The 22364-nt window shown below is 43.7% G+C and overlaps 1 protein-coding gene across 3 annotated transcripts in view; it reads left to right on the plus strand.

Moving 5' to 3' along the window:
• Nucleotides 1-22364, plus strand: part of scube1 (signal peptide, CUB domain, EGF-like 1) — a 406877-nt gene that overhangs the window by 99826 nt on the left and 284687 nt on the right. For all 3 annotated transcript variants that reach the window (XM_072484510.1, XM_072484511.1, XM_072484512.1), the window contains exon 4: nt 5710-5844. In XM_072484510.1, the coding sequence (XP_072340611.1) occupies nt 5710-5844 (135 nt within the window). The remainder of the gene's footprint in view (nt 1-5709; nt 5845-22364) is intronic.

The raw sequence follows: 22364 nt of genomic DNA on the forward strand, positions 1-22364 counted from the left end.
TGTCCCCTCGTGACAGCCATTTCTGCCCTGAGGCTCCATTGATGGCACTCGCCTTTGAATCTCATGGACCTGGTTACAACTCCTATTCTAGGACTTGAGGAAAAAAATCAAGGCTGCACTGTTGGAGTTGCTATCTTTTGTTAAAGGTGCCATGGCGCTATTTCGAAGAGCAGGGGAGTCATCCCCGGTATCCAGGCCAATATATTGCCCTCAATCAGCATCAGAAAACCAGATTATCTGGTCACTGTGGCGTTGCTCTTTGAGGGAGATTGCTGTGTGTAAAATTAGCTGTGACGTTCCTACACTATAACAGTGACTACATTTCCCAAGTACTTGATTGGCTATAAAGCACTTTGATGCATCCAGTGGTTGTGAAAACCTCTGCATAAATAATTCAAGTCTTTCTTCCCTTCATGTTTTATTTAGCATTCATTGGAAATTCCTCTTTAGCCCAATTTGCCACAAGGCAAGTGCAGCATTCTGACTCAACTTCTTTGCTAATTTAACATTGAAGAAAATTACTTTATTCTTGCCTAGATTTCTAGCAAGTCCAAATTTGGAATCTTGCATGAAGTTTCAAGTACAATAACCACAAACAAACAATAATGCACACAAATGGGTAAAGAAGGTTGCAGATATGACGGGCGTGATTCAACAGAACAAAAGTCTGGTTTTGGGCACTTTTGGTGGGCTGTTTTGCAGCGACTGCGTTGACCAGATCGCAGCCCATATTCAAAGGCAATTAGTGCCAAAAACGAGCACCCACGACATTTGTGACATTTAACGCTGTCTCACTATCTGAATCACCCAACTCATACCTCAGCAGCTCGCCGGTAACAAAGGGAAGCTGCTTTGAAATTCTCCCTCACCACTCACTCCCAGTCAACACACAAGCATAACAGCGTGCAGACCTGGTCCTCACTTTGGGTGTGCCGACCTGGCCAGGCTTCTCGATGCTGTGGATGAGAGGCAGGCCACCCTGTTCCCCTGAGGGTGTTGGAGGACCAGCAGCAGGGTCAGCAATGCCACCTGGGAGGCAGTGATAGCGGTTGCCAGAGTGGGCGGCATGACAAGGAGGACCCCTGTCCAATGTCGGAAGAAGATCAATGACCTTCAACTAGCTGCAAGGGTACCTTACCACCTCTCTCCTGGCATCAGCTCTGCCTGCCACCCATCAAATTCCCAACACCACTCTTTCCCCCCCCTCCCCCACACGCACAAATCACTGGACGACACCTCACATCCCCGCACATCCGATCCTTGTGTTTGTTCCTCAGAAGCCCCTGGCACCTACCAGCACAACCGCTTCATGTCCAGGTGTGGAGCTCACACATGCCACCTGCTAGAGACCCCCCCCCCGACCAATCAAGCGTGCGGCTCACAAAGCATTCTCTTTGTCCCCACCGGAGAAGACAGCCCATAATCGGAAAGGGCCAAGGCAGAGGGCAGAGTCCCAGAGACTGAATCCTCACCCTCTGCGAGGAACCGGCCTTGGCAATCGCAGGATTTCCCGAGGGGAGAGCAGTCACTGACAGCAAGGTTGGCCTGCGTCAGAGAGTTGAGGACCACTGCGCCTTCACCCAGATGACATGGCTCGAGTGAGTAGTCAGACAAAATGATCCTTCCCTCTCACTGACCACATGTCCATTGTCTCGCAGGATCTCCATCTGATGAGGCCGGGCCATCCGGAGTCACCCCCCCCCCCCCCCCCCCCCCCACCACCCCCATGCCACCCAAGAGACTACCTCGGATGAAAACTCCGAGGAGACCACCATTGAGGCACCACAGCTATCAACCGCACCTTCCATCAGCGCAGAAACACACACCCCGGTGGGTGACACTAGTGAACAAGCTTCTTGGGCACAATCTCGTGGGCACTACACCGTTGCTGATGCACATCAGGTGGAGGCAGGAATATCCAAGGGAGACAGCAGTCGGAGGTCTGTTGGATCCGAGGACACAGCTGGGTCCCAGCCAGATGCCCAGCCTCTGGACAAGTTCTCCCAGAGCTGATGCAGGTGATCGGACACAGCCATGACATTCAGGATGGGGCGTCAGCAAAACTCTAGCAACTGCAAGGCCTACTGGAGGAGTCCCAAAGCCTTCTGGTGCAGCAGATGGTGCTGAAAATTTATGTGGTACTTATATGTGGTAAAAACTGCTAGGGTGGTGACTGCAGTGGAAAACCTGGAGCACAACGTATCTGCCTTGAGTGATGGTGTCTGAGGCATGGCTTAGTCTGACACGACCATGGCTGAGAACCTTGGCATCATGTCTCAGTTGGTGAGGGACATGTCACAGATGCAGAAAGACATTGTCAAGGCACTCCAGAGCATGGCCCAGTCACTGAGGAGCATCGCTGAGGGCATTGACAACATGACGCAGACAATGGGGAGCCTTTAGAGCTGGTAGCGCTCGATGACTCGGAGGCCTCTGGAGCTCATTCCATGTGTCCTTCCATCCCATGGAGTCCTCCACGGCCGTACGGGCACTGCAAGGGGCAAGGGAGTGCTGGAGTCCAACCCGGGGCCTGCCACCAATGAGACGACGACGATCTCCATGTCTTCTGAATCCCCCCTCCTGATACTGGCGCATCTCAAGGGCAGCGGGCAGAACAGGGTGGCATGGTGATTCCAGTGGAATCAGTAAGTCGGTCGGGGGTCCCCAGCTCCAGGCCCTCCAGGGGAGGTCCTCCAAGGGCATCAAAGACCACAGGGCATGGAAAGTAGCAGGCTGCCTCCATCTCTGGTGCGCATCCGGGGACACACCTAGACATAGCAGTAGACCACGGAAGATCAAGAAGAGTGAGGAGCATTGAGTGGGCACTGCTCAGGTCACCATCTGTAGGGGCAATGGAAATCTGTCACAGTAAAATGTCACTATTAAAATATATCACACCTCATACATGTGAAGCCTCTGTCACATTGATCTTCACCGTCTGTCTGCACCCCAATGCCGCAGTGGTGCAAGATCTCAAGCCCCCTGACCACATTCAGAGGACGGATGTAAGTGCGATGGCAGCAGAAAGCTAGGAGTCTTTCTGGGGAAAAGGGGAGGGAAATGGTGGTGAGGGGATTGGGGGTGAGGGAGGAAAATGGTGGGGGAGGATTGTGGGAGAGGGTGGGAAATGTTGGAGGGTTTTGTGGGGAGGGAGGGAAATGGTCTGGGGGGAATTGGGAGGGACTAAAATGGGGGGAGCATGTTGAGCTGATGGGCACAGCCTCGCCCTCCGAGAATCTGGAAACGACGAGGGCTTCCCTGGTCATCCTCGCATGTTGGACTCTCGCCGCTGCCTGTCCTCCATCCTCCAACTCCTCCTCAGGCTCGTCCTCCAGCCCCTCCTGGACTGGCTTCTCCTCATCAGATGAGGCCACATGTCCTTCCTCCTCCTTCTCCTCCAGCATGTCGCCCCTCTGCTTTGCCAGATTGAGGAGAGCACTACAAAGCGGGAGACCCTTTGGAGCACCGCCAGAGCAGTCCAGCCATCGGACATTAATTTTCAGCAGGACGATGCGCTGCTCAATGACAGCACGGATGGCAACGTGGGACTCGCTGTACCGCGTCTCCTCCTCGGTCTCAGGCCTCTGCACCAGCTTCATCAGCCATGACCTCAGCGGTAAATCCTTGTCCCCCATGAGCCAAGCCATCATCCTGGGATTGTCTTTGAAGAAAGAGGGGATCTTCGAGTGCCCCAGGATGTAGCTGGCATGCACGCTCCCTGGGTAGCGGCACACACGTGCATGATTCGAATATTAATGATATTCTCACCATTTTGGCCTTTCCCGCTATTTACTCGGCGTGCCGGGCACAACGCGGTCACTGAATTGTGCCCGATATCAGGATTTGGGGTTCAGTGTTATGAAAATTAGTTCAGGACATCTTATTTGTGTGTAAGGAAAGGCGGAGCCATGAGCATTTTTTTTGTAAGGCTGAAGATTGATACTGAGAATGTAAGCAGCTTATCTGATTTGGACTCTAATCTCAGGCTAGAAAAAACAATTTAAAAATGAACAGATTTCAAATAAATCTGAAAATTACTACAATGTTTCCCCTGAATAGTTGGAGGACTAAAAAAGAAACTGGCAGGAAAAGCAATTATAGGCATACCAATTAACACTGAAAAGAGCAGTATAATTATCAAGTATTGAATGGGATTGAAGGTAATAGGCATAAGTAAAGACAGAGATGATCAAACATTTTACAGAAGTTGTAGAGCTCTTGGCAATAGGAAAATGGAATCTGCCAGTTAAGGTTGAAGAATGGAGACATGTACCCGAATATCTATCCTGAAGTTTTGCTTCATTACGTCTGGGAAAAGGAAGTATGTATAGAGAATTATTTCTCAGAAAATGAAATACAATTGGTGGAATCCAAGACAAGGTGGGTTTTACATGAAACGTAGTGGAGGCCAGCTTGAGCTGAAGAACCTTTTGTTGTTGTTGAGTTCACAGAAGCAACCGCACGTGAAGCAATGGGAACGAAAGGTTAATTTACAGAAGTATGAAAAGACTATGTATGCAGGTCCCAGCAGGGACTACCACGCCCGGCTCAACACACAGGCCGGGTTTAAATACTCTGATTTCCTCTCCACAAGACTCACGGAAAGCCTAATTGGCCCAGCCCCGTGGGTCCCACAACAATTGTTCTGGTGTTTGATATGGGTTTTTTTAAGCTAAAGGTGCAGAATGTACATTGGATACCATCTTTATTGGTTTGAAACAAGAGCCTACTGAATGCAGAGCTAATCTGTTTCCATTGCTGGATGTTTAAGGGTCTCCGAGCACAGATAATGTGACCAAGGGGCAAGCCTTGATAGGGCCCTACATTTTTCTTGCTACATACCTGTGCCTGATAATTATTTTTTCATTCATTTCTGAAACATGGAAGGCTGCAATAACCATCAGATCTTTGGCAGCGGTGTCGCTACCTATTTTGGAAAAATTGGAGTTCCATTGTGGGGAGTTGATAACATTCGTGCCTTTCTGGCCTCATTCAGAAGAGAAATGGATAATACAGACACTGGGAGGGTATTTAACTTAGCCTGAGAGTGGAGAAGGAAACTTAACAAGCCTTCAGCAAAATCCAAGGTTTTGAGAAACTTACCATCTCGATGTAAGGTAGATTCTCAGCCAAAGCAACTATGAACAGATGAGAAAGACGGGTCAGAGGCGATCAGAGGAGATCATGTTTTACGACTTCTCAAAGATCCTATTTACAAACAAGTTGCTGTTCCATTCCAGAATGGTGCAACTTACACACAGCACCTTGCCCTTTTCCTATCCTCTACCCCTGCAGTCATGAGTTCTTCTGTCAGAAAAGAAAATCCAGTTCATGATATCCCAAGTATCTTTTTTATTTAAAAAACTAACCAACTAGCTGAATGGATTTGGGGATGGAGGGTAGACAATTGCAATGAGCTAATTAAAGAGTATAGATTCACTTTACAGGAGAGCAGAGGGTATATAGGTTGGAAGAAGCGGGTTTACTGGTCTGTTCTAATTCCATGCCTTTTATGTTCTTGTTACTGCAACTTTAGCATGCAGGTAAAATTCAAGTTTGCAGCGGGCACTGCCTGATATGCTGTTGACATCTAGTTTTGGTTGTGTTGAGTTTGCCATCGTGGTTTTGAGTGAGGGCTGGTATTTTACTTTGTATCCCAAAACTGTCGCCAAGCTGAATGATCTCATCTTTTTTTCCCCAAATTTTCAGATGTCAATGAATGTGATGACAATAATGGTGGCTGTCAGCAAATCTGCGTTAATACCATGGGCAGCTATGAATGCCAATGTAAAGAGGGATTCTTTCTGAGTGATAACCAGCATACCTGCATCCATCGGTCCAATGGTGAGTCTGATTCTGCAAAAATTGGGGATTGCTATAACCCACAGAGGGAAGGGGGAGGGAGAGAGAAAAACAAACACACTCATGAGATTAATGACTCTCATATGTTGTATCATGTGTCAAAAGTCTATGTTAAATGCTGAGCAGAATCTGAGATTCATGAGGAAGCTACATTGTATTGCTGAACAAGAGGTGCATGTTTCTTTTATTTGTTTGTAAAAAAAAAATTGATGCAGGGTGATAATTTTGATTTATGTCTTGTTTTGTGAAGTAAAAAATGCAACTTGGGCAATTTCTAATCTTTGTGTTTCGAAATGCAAATATGTCAGTTATAATTCAAAATCAGAGTAAAACTAATCACCTCGGAAGCGTGATGTGAATATTAACAGATGAATTCCTTTGCTGTTTTAACATTGGTATTAACCGTTTACTTAAATATTTGCGCAGTGTAACTTCAAGACTTACAAGGTTCAGTATGACTCTAGTCGCTGTGGTGAAAGTTCCAGACCTTTGCTTGAATGGTACAGTTTTTTTTTAGTGAATGATAGAAAACTAGGGAGTATTATAGATTAACACATTGGTCTGTTTTCCCATATTTCTGTTGGTCAAACACATTTGTACAGCGATTCTACACCAAGTTAATTTGTTCTGAAGAGATCTGTTCTCTCTCCACTGTGCTCATTTGCATAGAACATTTCTTGTATAGGCTTTTAAAAAAAAAACACATACCTGCAACAGTACCTGACTGTGAAAGGTAAGTGAATTTTAATTTCTTGTGTCTGCTCATGTTTCTTTTTAAACTGCAGAATAGTTTTATTTTTTAATTATTTAATTATTTAAATTAACTATCAGTGTTGCGGTCCAATCATCCAGCAGATTTAACTTCTAGTTCCTCTTTTTAAGCATGTCTGTGTTTTTATTTGTTCCTTGAACTGATTGATACAGACAGGAAAGATTTCCACGACTTGTTTGCATAGCCCCTTTCAGCAACACATGTAAACATTCTGTTTTTAGCCACATGGTACAATTATTTCTGATGTACAGTTGGACAGGGTGAAGATCTATGCTACTGTGCAAACCAAAAATGGAGGCTGCGATTTAAATAATAATCTTTATTGTCGCAATTAGGCTTACATTAACACTGCAATGAAGTTACTGTGAAAAGCCCCTAGTCGCCACATTCCGGCGCCTGTCCGGGTACACGGAGGGAGAATTCAGAATGTCCAATCCACCTGACAGCTCGTCTTTCGGGACTTGTGGGAGGAAACCGGAGCACCCGGAGGAAACCCATGCAGACACAGGGAGAACGTGCAGACTCCGCACAGACAGTGACCCAAGCCGGGAATCGAACCTGAGACCCTGGTGCTTGTCATGATATTCAGATAAACATCATGGTGCAAACATACATACATACTGATGGTCAGATCAACGGACCAATCAATACACACACAACACCACAGCCAATCACAGGCAAGAGCATACACACTATAAAACGGGGAACACGACACTTCCCGCTCATTCCAGCAGGAGACAGCTCAGGGCACAGAGCTCATAACAAGCCACTCAGACACCCACCGTGTGCTGAGTGCAACTCCAAGATAGTATTAGGAATAGGTCTACAGATTCAAGGGTTATGATCAAACCACAGTAACCAGTTTACCATTGTAAATATATGTTAGTAATAAAACTGAGTTGTACCATCCGCAACCGTGTTGGTTCGTCTGTAGCAGAACACTCAACACAGAGGACCAGGATTGGAACCCAGTAACTGCCATACCTACCTCCGAATCCTCAGGAATCTGCCATCCTGCGCCATGTACACCGTCAGCACGCCGCAGCCGCTACAAATCGCTGGAAACCTTGGCGTCAATTGGAAGCTGTTCAAACAGCGCTTCCAGCTCTTCCTGGAAGCCAATGAAAAGGAGAGCGCTTCGGACACCAGGAAAATCACCCTCCTCCTCTCCACGGCAGGCCAACACGCCATCCATGTCTACAACTCCCTGATGTTCGCGGAAGGTGAGGACAAGACCAAGTACAAGACGGTCCTTCTCAAACTCGACCAACACTTCAGCGTCGAGGTAAACGAGAGTTTCGAGAGGTATCTCTTCCAGCAGCGCCTGCAGGGTAAGGATGAGCCCTTTCAATCTTTCCTTACACACCTCCATATCCTCGCGCAGTCCTGCGGTTACGACACCACCTCCGATTCAATGATTCGGGACCAGATTGTTTTTGGCGTCACCTCGGGCACCCTACACCAGCAGCTCCTCAAAATTAAAGGCCTCACCCTAGCCTCCGCAATCTAAGCCTGTGTCCTTCATGAAAACGTGCCCAGCCGCTACTCCCAATTTCAAGCGGCCGAATCGGTGCGGCAGGGGTCCTACGCGGCCGGATCGGCAAGGCAGGCGTCCTACGAGGCCGAACGGGTCCAGGCGATCGAGTTCCTCCCGGCCCGCGGCCCGGACGAGGGCGGCCATTTCGCGTGCTTTCCGCGGCCTCCCACATTTGTGCGCGCCAAAAAATATGTCGACACAGAGGGACGTGATGCGCAGGCGTGCTCGACGCAAGACCGAACTGCGCATGCGCGGTGGCGCAACGAACGCCATGACATCACGACATCCGGCAACTGCGGAGCCGCACATTTAAAGCGGCATTGTCCGGCAAAAAACCGACAATGCCTCTGCTGTGGCAAGATGGGCCACTACGCTGCCTGCTGTCGAGCAGCTCAACCTGCCAATGCTCTCAAATTCTGACAACCTCGCAGGGACCTGTGGACCATTCAGCCTCCTTACTACGAGTCATGCCCAGACGATATCCAGACCACTGACACAGACGACCGGGATGCCTTCCGTATTGCGGTCATTGATAGGAACCGGATGTCTCCAGGCAGATCCCACCAGCCGTTGCAAGTGAACAGTGTCAATCCGGGTGATGAATGGTGTGCCACCCTAACGGTCAACCCGAATTCGTTGCCCACCTACTAGACTGGACTTATGAGCCTGTTTGAACATTGAACTCATAATACCACTGTGTTAATATGTTTCTGTTCTTCCTTGTCGTTACAGGAGTTCGTTTTGACGTTCAACATTTCCCCGTCTTTTGTTTATGGTGCAACCTCATTGCTATGTCGCACCTGACATCGCCCCTTGTATATCGTTTAGCCTCATGTACATGCTGTAGATATTGCACACACACACATTCAGCTGCACTCAGTACACATCTCTATTTATAACCACATAGGCACATGTTCTTGTAAAAAAGGGAGGATGTCATGATATTCGGGTAAACATTATGGTGCAAACATACATACATACTGATGGACAGATCAACGGACCAATCAATACACACACAACACCACAGCCAATCACAGGCAAGAGCATACACACTATAAAACGGCAAGAGCATACACACTATAAAATGACACTTCCCGCTCATTCCAGCAGGAGACAGCTCAGGGCACAGAGCTCGCAGCAAGCCACTCAGACATCCACCATGTGCTGAGTGCCATTCCAAGATAGTGTTAGGAATAGGTCCACAGATTCAAGGGTTATGGTCGAACCACAGTAACCAATTTACCACCGTAAATAATATGTTAGTAATAAAACTGAGTTGTACCATCCACAACCGTGTTGGTTCGTCTGTGTAGCAGAGCACCCAACACATCAGTGCTGTGGAGCAACAATGCTAACCACTGTGCTACCGTGCTGCCCCAAAGCAGAGTCCCGTTCTGGCACCTGCAGCGCCGAGAATGACCCCGCTATCAAACAAGACTGTTTTTTTTTTTAGCCTCCGTAGGAAACACCCTTCCAAAGCCGCACTTATCTCATTTCCTGCATTGATGAGCTCAGCGCGTCAGCATAGGAAGAGACATTTTTAAATGCCACCCAGATCTCTCACCCCCTCAGCATTTCCACCGTGGCCTCCTGACTTCCCACTACCCCAACTTGCCCCTTAGGGGATTCTTGACCTCCCCCGACACCTCTCACTCCACCTCATAAGGGCAGGGCACCTCCAGGTCAATCCCTGGCACGGGCAACCAGGCATCTGGGCACCCTGGCAGTACTACCTGGACACCCCAGCAGTGCCACCCAGCCTGAATGGCATTGCCAAAGTGCCAGGCTGGCAGTGCCAAGGTGTCCGGGTGACAGCGGGAGTGCAGGGTACTACTCTGCCCAGAGCCCGACAACACAGGGACCTCCGATGGCCTGGAAGACCCCCCCCCCCCTCCCCAGGCCCACGTTTGTGTGGACCAGTGCTAAACGGCACCATGACGAGGACTCCCATGTGCGGGCCATTCGTTCCCGGGCCTCAGGAGAATCTGGCACTGACATATTTAAATGAGTCTAATGGCTCACTTAAATATGTTAATCTGGATGTCGCCCAGCATCTGGGCCTGCACCTGGGTCCATTTCCTGTCTGCCATTGAGAAACTATGGAATGTATTATATTCAACGTGGCTCACCATCATTTTATCTTCCCGCCTCCCTGTTCCCGCCACCAGGGCGGGGCAGAAAAACTCAGCCCACAAACTCGTTCTCTCTTCAGAGAGAGACTGCCCCACCTACTGAGTATTTCCAGAATTTCCTGTCTTTATTTCCGATCTCTGTCATTTGCAGTATGTTGCTTTAACTCTTTAACAGGGCAGTTTGGCAGATTTCGAAAGGGAAAATAGCTTCCAAATGACTGTGGTAAATTACCTGCAATTTGTTGAGCAAGGAAAAGTGAGGGAGTGGTGGCTTTCTAAAGCTTAATTGTATTTTCCATCAAGCCCCAACCTATGAGATGGTGAATGTTAGCTCTACTTGAATATATTAAATTCACCACTTAAAGCTTCACTAATTCATTTTAATTTCAGCTTCTGATTTTTAAAAAAAATGACGATATTGTGAAATTTCTAGAATAAAAGTTTATCTTGCCAGAGTAAAGGAGGTAATTGTTCAGCTTTTAAGGAGTGCTGCTGAATGGGGATTTGAATCAGTTGTGTGGTCGGTCATCTTCACCTAATTAGCGCATTTCACAGTAACTTCATTTGAAGCCTACTTGTGACAATAAGCAATTTTCATTTCATTTCATTATGCTGACTGCCAGCTTCTTGCCTGCAAAACAGGTGGCTGATGGTTGAGAATTGTGGTGGCGCGACAGTAATATTTTCCATCCAATATATCTTTTATGCAAGTCCAAATCAAATCTTGCCTCATGTCGTAGAGCCTCTGCTCTCACCCATCTTTTGAATATTCCATAATGTTCTTCCACGGTACAGCGCATTCTTTCCTCTTTGAAACATTAACAACTTACTCCAGACCCATCTACCAATGTGTCAGTGTAGTTGGGTCACGAACATACAAGAACAGCCTCTAGCTGCCTTGACACTGATTTTTCTTAGTTTCTTTCTAACCTATGGAGACTCACTTCTGTTCAATGATGCTGCCTAGTTGCTCAGCTGAGGCTGAAAGTTCGCTGTGCAGGGGATAAAGGATATAAGCCTGTGCCATGTCACAGGGTTGCCTTATGATAGATGTTTCAATATATTTTATGCACAGCATTGGTCTAGGGAACCAGTGGAATGCATGATACCCACTTGCTTTATAAATCTTAACATTAGGAAACCAGCCCTCAGGCACTTGCGAAGTAGTGTTTTGCAGGATTTGGTTTGAGTTGGCTTTATTTCAAGGAAAACATTTGAGTCAATACAGTTTAGCTTTGACTTAGTGGAGGTGGCATGCTGTCGGGCCTGATCCAAAGTACTTATTTCCAAAAGAATGTGTTTTTGGTGAGGGAAAAGAAGGCAGGAGCAGCAGGGCACCTTTAAATCATGGTGCATTCATATCAGATTAAAATAAGTCAGTAATGCTCAATATCCTGTGAAGCATCGCTATAAGACTTACTTTCAACTGTGATACAAAATGGAACGGAACTTTCTACATCTACAGTGGAACTTTGCCAACAGAAAGAAAACTTTCACTAATAAAAATAAACTTGCTTTTTATCAATAATATACAAAGCTCTCTACTAGACATTCATTTGCAAACCTTAACGGACTGTGGGTCATGTTTTGATTGCTGTGCAGACATCATTAATTTCTTGGCACTATGGTTGCTAACTTCACAGGCTGATTTCCTGACAGCAATAGTTTTGTAAACCAACTCCTTAAAATTTTAAACAAAAATTACCTGCACCAAATAAATTATGCTAGAATTACTGTTTGCTTTGTTGTACAAACATGCTGAGAAATTGAATCCAAAAATCATAGTTCAAGCACTGTGTGCTCTTGGACATTGTGATTTGAACATGTTAAGTGACTGCATGATAATTATGCCCAATGCAATTTGCAACCCTTACACAAGCAAAATTCCTGAAAGCATATCACTTGACATGATTTTAAATAAAATTAATGGGCTAGAAAATTCATACATTATACAAGTTGCGAAAGCCAATGTTAAATTGATATCAATGGTGTAATGTGGACCATCTCCATTTTACTGTAAATGTTGCTTTATTTTGATTGTTTATTCTGTGCTTCATCTAGTTGGACAAGACTCCTAGTAAAAACAGTAAAAGGAATGCGGGATGTTATTTTAATCCATGTTAGTTTTTGGCAAATGATCCCAGACACAATCAGCAGCTTTAGTTTTAAACAAGCAGTCCGGAGTATCTGATACTTTAGGTCAAATCATTTTGGAATGGGATCGAAACAAATTTAGCATCTAGCTAAATCTATTCTACCTTCACAGTTTTCAGGACCTCCCAAGTGCAAGTGGTGGGGAAACATTGACTCAGTAATGCAGGACAAAGTTAAATGTCATGTAGAAAAGTATTGACTAATAAATTAAAGTAATCTCTGATTTATTGAAGGCAAATCATGTTTACCCGCTTGCTCGAATCTTTTGCTGATGAGGGTAATATGCTTGCTGTCGCGTAGATAGATTTTCAAAAGACAATTGACGAAGTACCAAATAATAGACTTAACAGCAAAATTAAAGTCTAGGGGATTAAAAGGACAGTGGCAGTGTGGATACAAAATTGGTTAATGGCAGGAAAGCAGAGTATTAGTGAGCGGTTGTTTTTCCAGACTGGAGGATAACATATTATGGTGTCCCTCAGGAGCCACTGCTCTTTTGATTTATACGTATTGATGACTTGCACTTGGATATGCAGGACAGAAATGTCAAAGTTTGCAAATGTTACAAAACTTGGAAATGTAATAAACTGTAAGGAGGATAATAATGGGCTTCAGGAGGACAGAGATTGGTAAAATGAGCAGACATTTGGGGATGAAATTTAACCCAGAGAGATATATTTTGGTGAGACAAATGAAGAGAGGCAATATAAGGTAAATGCTATAATTTTAAAGAGAAACAAAGTCACCTTAGAAATAAGACATTAAAAAAATGGAACTCATGTTTGAATCACTCCAATCAGGTTTTTTGCCCCTGCCGCAGTACCAAAGTAACTCTTATCAAGGTCACATGTTATATAAGACCCTGAAAAAGATGAACTGATCTCAGCCTGTCTGCAACCTTTGACATTGTTGATCACACTATCCTCCTCCAGTACCTCTCTACTGTTCACCAGCTGAGTTTGTCCAAAGCTTTGTTGTTTTCACTTGGTTCCATTTATATCTATCTAATTGTATCCAGAGTATCTACTGCATCATATTTGACCTGGAGCTGACAGTCGGACCACATATCTGCACCATCACTAAGTCTGCCACCTTCCACCCTTTAATGTCATCCAACGCTCTGTCGCATGGGTCTTAATTCGCACCACGTTCTGTTCACCTACTACTCCTATGTTCACTGACATAAATTGGTTTCTAGTTGTTATGGAACAGGGTTTAGAGAACCCCAAAGTGTATAATGGAATTCACCTGACCCACAACTTTTACCAGATTGTGGTATGGGGAGCACACGGCCCACTCTACAGGTGTGGTACAGCAGAAATGGAAAACTATTTTTTTAAAGTATAACGATGTTTATTCTATGAACTCAATTTAACCTTTTTTAAACATATAGTGAACATCTTAGCAACCATTAATTCAACTATAACCCCCAAAGACTACAACACTAAGTAAACCTTTAAGCTTTCCTTTTTAACATCCATACGACTTAAAAATAAAACATTTATCAGAAGCACATTAGGTTAACATTCACTACTGAGAACATTTATAATTCTGAATTCACCAAATGATCAAGAGATAGTCTTTTGATGGCAGAGAGAACAGCAGTACACCTGCTTGGTCTGGCTTCAGCTTCAACACTGAAAACGAAATTAAAACATACCCTGCAGCCTGCTCAAAAGCTAAAGTAAAAAGCTGACACAACCCAGCTCCACCCACTCTCTGACATCACTGCAGTAGTAAACACCCATTTCTTAAAGATACTCTCACTACAGATATATATATACACACCCACATATAAACACCCATTTCTTAAAGGTACTCTCACATGACACCTCCTCCTTCCCCCAAGAAAAAAAACATCAACTTTAAGATGGTTTCATTTTTCACCTTTTCACTGTCCTTTAAGAAATTCACACAGTAAATATACTTTATTGTTTCAAAAAACAACACACGCCAACAGGTATAATAATATAGTCCATTTTTTTTCTCGTTTTTCTTCCTCCAACTGAAATCCTTCTTGATTGACAGTCTCCTTGAACATAAAGGTCTCTGCATGATCCATCCATTTCTCTACACCTCGGCATTTCTCTTTAAAGTCAGATACTTTAGTTCAATATGATCACAGAGTCCCTTGTAATTCTCCAACACAGGAGCATTGGTTATCACAGCTTTCAGGCAGTCAAATGCATTTTGAAACTCCGCTGTCCACTGAAATCTTCGACGTTTCTTCAGCAAGTCCATCAGTGGTTCAATCACGCTCCAAAACGTTTGCACAAATGTTCGATCAAATCTACTCATGCCAAGAAATCGCATTATTTCCCTTTGTCTTGAGGCTGTCGGAAACTCGTCAATAGCTGTTGGCTTCACATCCCGTGTGACCATTCAATCCTGTTCGATTGTATGGCCAAAGAAAATGACTTGGGCTTTTCTAAATTCACTTTTGGCTAGGTTTACCACCAAACCCGCCTCCTGAAGTTGATCGAATAACTCCATCAGATGTTTTAAATGTTCTTTCCATGTCTGGCTGAAAATTACCAGATCGTTGATGTATTCCGCACAATTGGGTAATTCCAAAACGACTTTGTTAGTTAACCGGTGAAACGTGGCTGGGCCGTTTTTCATGCCAAATGGCATAACTTTGAATTGGTATATACCATCTGGAGTCACAAAAGCTGAAATCTCCTTTGCCCTTTCGGATAAAGGTACCTGCCAGTAACCTTTAATTAAATCCAGTTCTGAAATAAAAGCTGATTGTCCCACTTTCTCAACGCAATCCTCCAAACGTGGGATAGGATAAGAGTCCGTCCTTGTAACTGCATTAACCTTTCTATAGTCCACACACAAAAATTGGGTACCGTCTGGTTTAGGTACCATCACTATGGGTGAGCTCCATTGGCTACAACCCACTTCAATTATGCCATTTTTAAGCATACTCTCAATCTCTTTGTTAACCTGTGCCAATCTTAAAGGTTACGTCTGTATGGATGTTGTTTGATTGGAACAACATTTCCCACATATACATCATGTGTAGCCATTTTAGTACTTCCCAATTTATCTCCACAAACTTGCCCATATGATATCAATAACTCTTTCAGGTCAGTTCGTTTTTCCTCTGGAAGATAACTCAACAATTTATCCCAATTTTTAAGAACATCCTCATTTTCCAATTTAATTTGAGGTATGTCAAATTCAGAGTCATCTGGATTTGGTTCGTCACTTTGAGTTAGAATCATTAAAACCTCCTCCTTTTTCTCTCCTTCCCTTTCAAGTACCTTTTAAGCATATTCACATGACATACTCGGTGAGTCCTCCTTCTATCTGGTGTTTTTACCACATAATTCACCTCACTTAATTTCCTTTCAATCTGATAAGGTCTACAAAACCTAGCTTTTAAAAGTTCAGCTACCACTGGTAACAATACTAAACCTTTATCTCCACTGGCAAAACTACGAAGTTTGGATTTCTTGTCCGCGACCCGTTTCATCACATTTTGTGCAACTTTCAAATGTTGTCCAGCCAATTCACCTGCTCTCTTTAACTGTTCCCTAAAATTTAACACATAATTCAATAATGTAATTTCCGATTTCTCACTGACCAATTTTTCCCTAATCAATTTAAGTGGTCCTCTTACCTCATGACCAAAAAATAGTTCAAAAGGACTGAATTTGGTTGATTCATTAGGTGCATCCCTAATTGCAAACAGTACGAATGGAATTCCTTTATCCCAATCCTCGGGATAATCTTGACAATACTCCCTCAACATTGTCTTTAATGTCTGATGCCACCTTTCTAACGCTCCCTGCGATTCTGGATGGTACGCAGTTGATTTAAATTGTTTTATTCCTAAGCTATCCATAACTTCTTTGAATAACCTTGAGGTAAAATTTGATCCTTGATCCGATTGTATTTCTGTGGGTAGTCCATATCTAGTAAAGAATTTAAGTAACTCCTCCACAATCTTTTTAGCTGTAATATTACGTACTGGAATGGCCTCTGGAAACCTAGTAGACACATCCATTATAGTCAAAATATATTGATTCGCACTTTTTGTTTTAGGAAGCGGTCCTACGCAATCAATTAGGACCCTTGTAAAAGGTTCCTGAAATGCTGGAATGGGTATTAAGGGCGCTGGTTTTATCACTGCTTGGGGTTTCCCGATCACTTGACATGTGTGACATGATTGACAAAATTTAACTACATCTTTTTGTAGTCCAGGCCAATAAAAATGTTTTTGGATTTTAGCTTGAGTTTTCCTTATTCCCAAATGACCTCCCACTGGTACCTCATGTGCAACGCGTAACACCTCCTTTCTGTACCCTACCAGCAATACGACTTGATGAACTGCCCACTTTTCATCCGCTTGCATATGTAAAGGTCTCCATTTTCTCATCAAGACACCACTTTTACGGTAATAACACTCTGGTATACACTCAGATTCCTCTTCCGTGTATGCTTTCTGATACATCCATTTTATTTCTACATCTTTTTGTTGTAACTCTGCCAATTCTCCTGAACTAGAAATATCCGCCTCATCCTTCACCTGTTCTTGTTCTTTTTCAACCATCTGATCAAAAATCGTTTCTGACAATTGCACTTCAACGTCATCTTCACTCTTTGATTTTTCCTCTTGTTTTAACCTGTGCCTTTGCGACCTTGTTCCCACACAATCCGGAAAAATCCCAGGATATTCATCCTTCAACACGTCAATTGTCTGGTTTTCCACTGGCTTATCAACCACAGTAGGCATCACTCCCACTTGCGATCCAGCTATATCATTACCCAAGATAAACTGTATTCCTGGACAAGATAGTTTCTCTATTACTCCTACTACCACTTCACCACTCTTCACAGGACTTTCCAACCTTACCTTATATAATTGAACACTACTCATCTCACCCTGAATTCCACCTATTACCAACAGGCTGTACAATCCTTTACACCTCCTTCACTTCACTTGGGCTTTCCTTTACCACTTTCACTAACCTCACTGTCTTATCCTGTTTTAGCACATCAGCCTTCCCAGTGCTTTTCTTCAATTACCAACACTGTGACTTTACATGGCCTAGTTTATTACAGTGAACACATTTGAAACTTTTCATTTCTTTTCCACCCTCCTGGATTTCTTTTTTAGTCTGAGGTACACTCTCCTTATATCTCCCATCAGATCACCTTTACCTCTTCCACTTGAGTATCCCTCACAGGCTGAAACTGATGTCGGAAACCAAACTTTGATTTATGAACTAATTCATAATTATCTGCCATTTCTGCTGCTAATCTCGCAGTTTTAACCCTCTGCTCTTCCACGTGAGTTCTCACTACATCAGGAATTGATTTTTTAAACTCCTCCAAAAGCATAATTTCTCTGAGAGCTTCATACGTTTGGTCTATTTTAAAAGCCCTTATCCACCTATCAAAATGACTCTGTTTATCCTTTCAAACTCCATGTATGTTTGACCAAATTCTTTCCTTAAATTTCTAAACCTTTGTCTGTAGGCATCAGGCATTAATTCATATGCACCTAAGATGGATTTTTCACCTCCTCGTACGTCCCAGATACCTCCTCCGGTAGTGATGCAAACACTTCACTAGCTCTACCTACCAGCTTTGTTTGAATCAGTAATACCCACATGTCCTGTGACCATTTCATTTGTTTAGTCACCTTCTCAAATTAAATGAAAAAAGCTTCTACCGCCTTCTCGTCAAACCTAGGCAATGCTTGGACATATTTAAATAGATTCACACGAAGCCTTCAAGTTTGACGCTCTTTCTCACTATCCTCATCACTATCCACCAACTGTATGTTTCCCTTTACGCCTGCCAATTTTAACTGTCTGTCATGTTTCATGGCCATTTTCTGAAGTTCAAACTCTCTCTCTTTATCTTTTACCCTGATCTGTATCTCCCTTTCTCTTTCTTTTTGTTCTGCTAGGGCTATTCTTTCTGTTTTCCCTTCTTCTCTCTTCTTTTTCCTCGCTCTCTTTCTTTCTTTTTCCTCTCTTTCTCTTTCGTATTCAAGCTGCTTTAATTCTTTCTTATGTTCCATTTGTTTAATTTGCAACTGAGTTTTTGCCATTTCCAATGAGTCAAACTGTATCTCAGGCAACTTTAAATGTTTCACCGCTGCCATAATTACCTCACCTTTTCGCATTTTGGCAGATAATATTAACTGCATTGTTTTTGCCAAATCTAACAGCCTGCTTTTAGTCTCTGTCTGTAAGGTACTGCGTGTGACCGTCTCCACCCCAAAAACTTCAGAGCCTCTGAAAGAGCCATTGTCCACAACATGCTCCCCACTTAAACTAAAATACCACACCTGAAAAGCAACCACAATATGCAACCCCTCACTGACTTTAAGTTCACTAAGCCAATCCAATAGATAGGCTTTAATCCCCCTCGAGCCCCCAATTTGTTATGGGCCAGAGTTTGGAGAACCCCAAAGTGTATCATGGAGTTCACCTGACCCACAGCTTTTAATGGATTGTGGTATGGGGAGCACATGGCCCACTCTACAGGTGTGGTACAGCAGAAATGGAAAAGTATTTTTTTAAAAACAAAACAATGTTTATTCTATGAACTCACATTAACCTTTTTAAAACATACAGTGAACATCTTAGCAACCATTATTTCAAATACAACCCCCAAAGACTACAACACTAAGTAAACCGTTAAGCTTTCCTTTTTAACATCCATACGACTTAGAAACAAAACCTTTATCAGAAGCACATTAGGTTAACATTCACTACTGAGAACATTTATAATTCTGAATTCACCAAATGATCAAGAGATAGTATTTTGATGGCAGAGAGAACAGCAGTACACCTGCTTGGTCTGGCTTCAGCTCCAACAATGAAAACGAAACTAAAACACACACTGCAGCCTGCTCAAAAACAAAAGTAAAAAGCTGACAGACAGCCCAGCTCCACCCACTCTCTGACATCACTGCAGTAATAAACACCCATTTCTTAAAGGTACTCTCACTACAGATATTTATATACAGACCCATTTATAAACACCCATTTCATCAAAGGTACTCTCAAATGACACTAGTCAAGCAATGTTTTGATTTAAAAATTCTCATTATTGTTTTCAAATCCTTCTTCGGGCTCACCCGCCTCCTTATCTCTTTAATTTCCCCCTGCTCCAGAACCTTCTGACATACGTATGCTCCTCCTAAGTTTTGAGCATCCCTGATTATAACTGTTCCACCATTGTGGCCATGCCTTCAGTTGCCTAGGCCCTAAGTTCTGCAATTCCTTACCTACGTACACCTCTCTGCCTCTTTCCCTTGGATTCTTCCCTTTAGACACTCCTTCAAACCTATTTCTTTGATTTGACCTTTCAGTCATTTGCCCTAAACTCCTCTTCTGAGACTTGGTGCTATGTTTGGTTTTGTAGCACTCCTGTGAAGCACTTTGAGATATTTTATTATGTTAAAAGTGCTATGTAAATGTATGTTGTTGTTAACAATAGAGGCATTGAGTACAATAGCAAGGAAATTATGCTGAATCTTTATAAAACAATGGTTAGGCCTCAAGCAGTGTATTGTGAGTAGTTAGAAGAGGCGGTGGCATAGTATTATTGACACTGGACTAGTAATCCAGAGGACCCAGAGCAACACTGGGGACCCGGATCCGAAACCACCAAGGCAGATGACGAAATTTGAATTAAATAAAAATCAAGAGTTTTAATGATGATCCATGAAAACCATTGTTAATTGTCATAAAACCCCATCTGGTTCACTAATGTCCTTTTAGGGAAAGAAACCTTCCATCCTTACCCAGTCTGGCCTATATGTGACTCCAGATGCACAGCAATGTGGTTGACGCTTCAATGCCCTCAGTTCAGGGAAATTAGGGGTGGGCAATAAATTCTGGCCCAGCCAGCGACACCCACATCCCATGAATTAATTAAAAATTGTATTCAATTCTGGGCACAACATTTGGGAAGATGTCTAGCACTTGGAAAGGGTATAGAAGAGATTTACCAGATTACTACCGGGATGAGGGACTTCAGTTATTTGGAGAGATTGGAGTAACTGGAGTAATACTCCTTAGAATGGAAAAGGTTAAGAGGAGTTTTGATAGAGGTGTTCAAAACCATGAACAGATTTGATAAAGTAGACAAGGAAGAATTGTTTCTAGGAACAGAGGACAAGGCGTTAAGTTGATTCACAAAGGTACTAGAGGTTGGATGAGGAAACTTTTTTTTAGTACAGTGATCTGGAATGCCCTGCCTAAACAAAGTTACTGAGCTAGGGAGAAAGAGCAGGAAACTGGGATGAATTGGATTACTCTATGAAAAGCTGACATAGGCATGATGGGCTGAATGGCCTCCTTCACTTCTGAATGTGCAAATGATATCCTGTGTGACCATGGCAAAGGTAAACTATCCCCCCTTATCCTTCTTGATCTGTCTGCAGATCTTCACCTGGTTGACCATACTATTCTCCTTCAACGCCACTCTATTTTCAACCAGCTCGCAGAGCCTGCACTTACCTGGTATCATTCTTATGCATCTCATTGTAGTCAGTGAATCCCTTGCATTAGCTTCTTTTCCTGTGCCTACACAGTTACCTTTGATGTTCCCCCAAGGATCTACCTTGGTCTCTTCTACTTCTTATCTACTTATGCCCCTTGGTGACATGATAAAAAAAAAACAGCATCAGTTCCCACGTGTACTCTGACAACACTCAACTCTTCCCCAGCATCATCTCTCTTGACCCCTCCACTGTATTTAAGTTGTCACATTGTTGACTGATATCAAGTAGTAGGTGAGCAGACATCTCTGACAATAATATATTGAGAAGACAGAAGTTATTGGCCACAGTAAACCCTGTTGTCTACTAATGTCCTCCCTCTGAACCAGACTGTTTGCAACCCTGGTGTCATATTTAACCTTAAGATGAGCTTCAGAACACGTTTCCATATCATCATTACGCCCACCTATTTCTACCTCCAGAACAACCCCACACCCATGCTTTTTTAATCAAACAAAATTTTGTCCAGCCTCCCAAATTTCACCCTATATAAACCTAAGGAACGGTTATCAGATGGAGGAAAAAGCCCTGTGGAGGATTGTTTGGGCCAATGTCCTCATTTGTGCCAAGCTGCATTCACCCAACTTCCTTCACTGACCTGATGTGTTGGGTGTTCTGGATCTGTGGAACACATACAGGCCACTAACACTTAAAATAGTGCAACACTATTTTATTAAGTTAGAAACTGTTGATCATACTTTCACTGTGGGTTAACATGATGTCAGATGAAACTAAAGACCTATGCCTGTCCGAACCAGTCTATGCACTCAGCACAAGGTGAGGATCTGTGCTGTAAGCTGTAAGCTCTGTCCTTGTAGGAGGCTGCATCCCGAATGAGCGGGAACTCTGATGCCCCTTGTCTTTATAGTGAATGTGCTCTAACTGGTGATTGGCTGTGGTGTTGTGTGTGTTGATTGGTCTTGCTGTGTGTCCATCAGTGTGTGTGTATCTGCACCATGATATACTGGTGTATATCATGACATCCCCCTTTTTATAAAAGAATGTATGTGTGTGGCAATAAATAATGTGTGGTGAGAATGTTCCTAACTACGTGTGGGGTGCGAAGACATATTTACAGGACTACGCACATGAGAACTAAGCTATTTACATGGGAAGGTGCCTGGTGCAGAGAAGCAGTATGCAACAAGAATAACGAGATCAACACTATATACAAACCAGGGAAACGATCAAACAAAGAAACAAAATAATTCAGAGAGTCTATAAGTCCGCAAAGTTCATTGATTAAGTCTCTGAGGTGGGCGACGAATTCTGGTTGACAGCCTCAAGGGTGGGTCGAGAGCCGCCAGTTCAGGAGCGGGCTGGACTGCGTCAGAGTCAGGGGAGGCAGAGTGACGGGGATCTCTGCATAGT

This window comes from Scyliorhinus torazame, chromosome 19, assembly GCF_047496885.1.
Source record: "Scyliorhinus torazame isolate Kashiwa2021f chromosome 19, sScyTor2.1, whole genome shotgun sequence".
NCBI classification, from domain to species: Eukaryota; Metazoa; Chordata; class Chondrichthyes; order Carcharhiniformes; family Scyliorhinidae; genus Scyliorhinus; species Scyliorhinus torazame.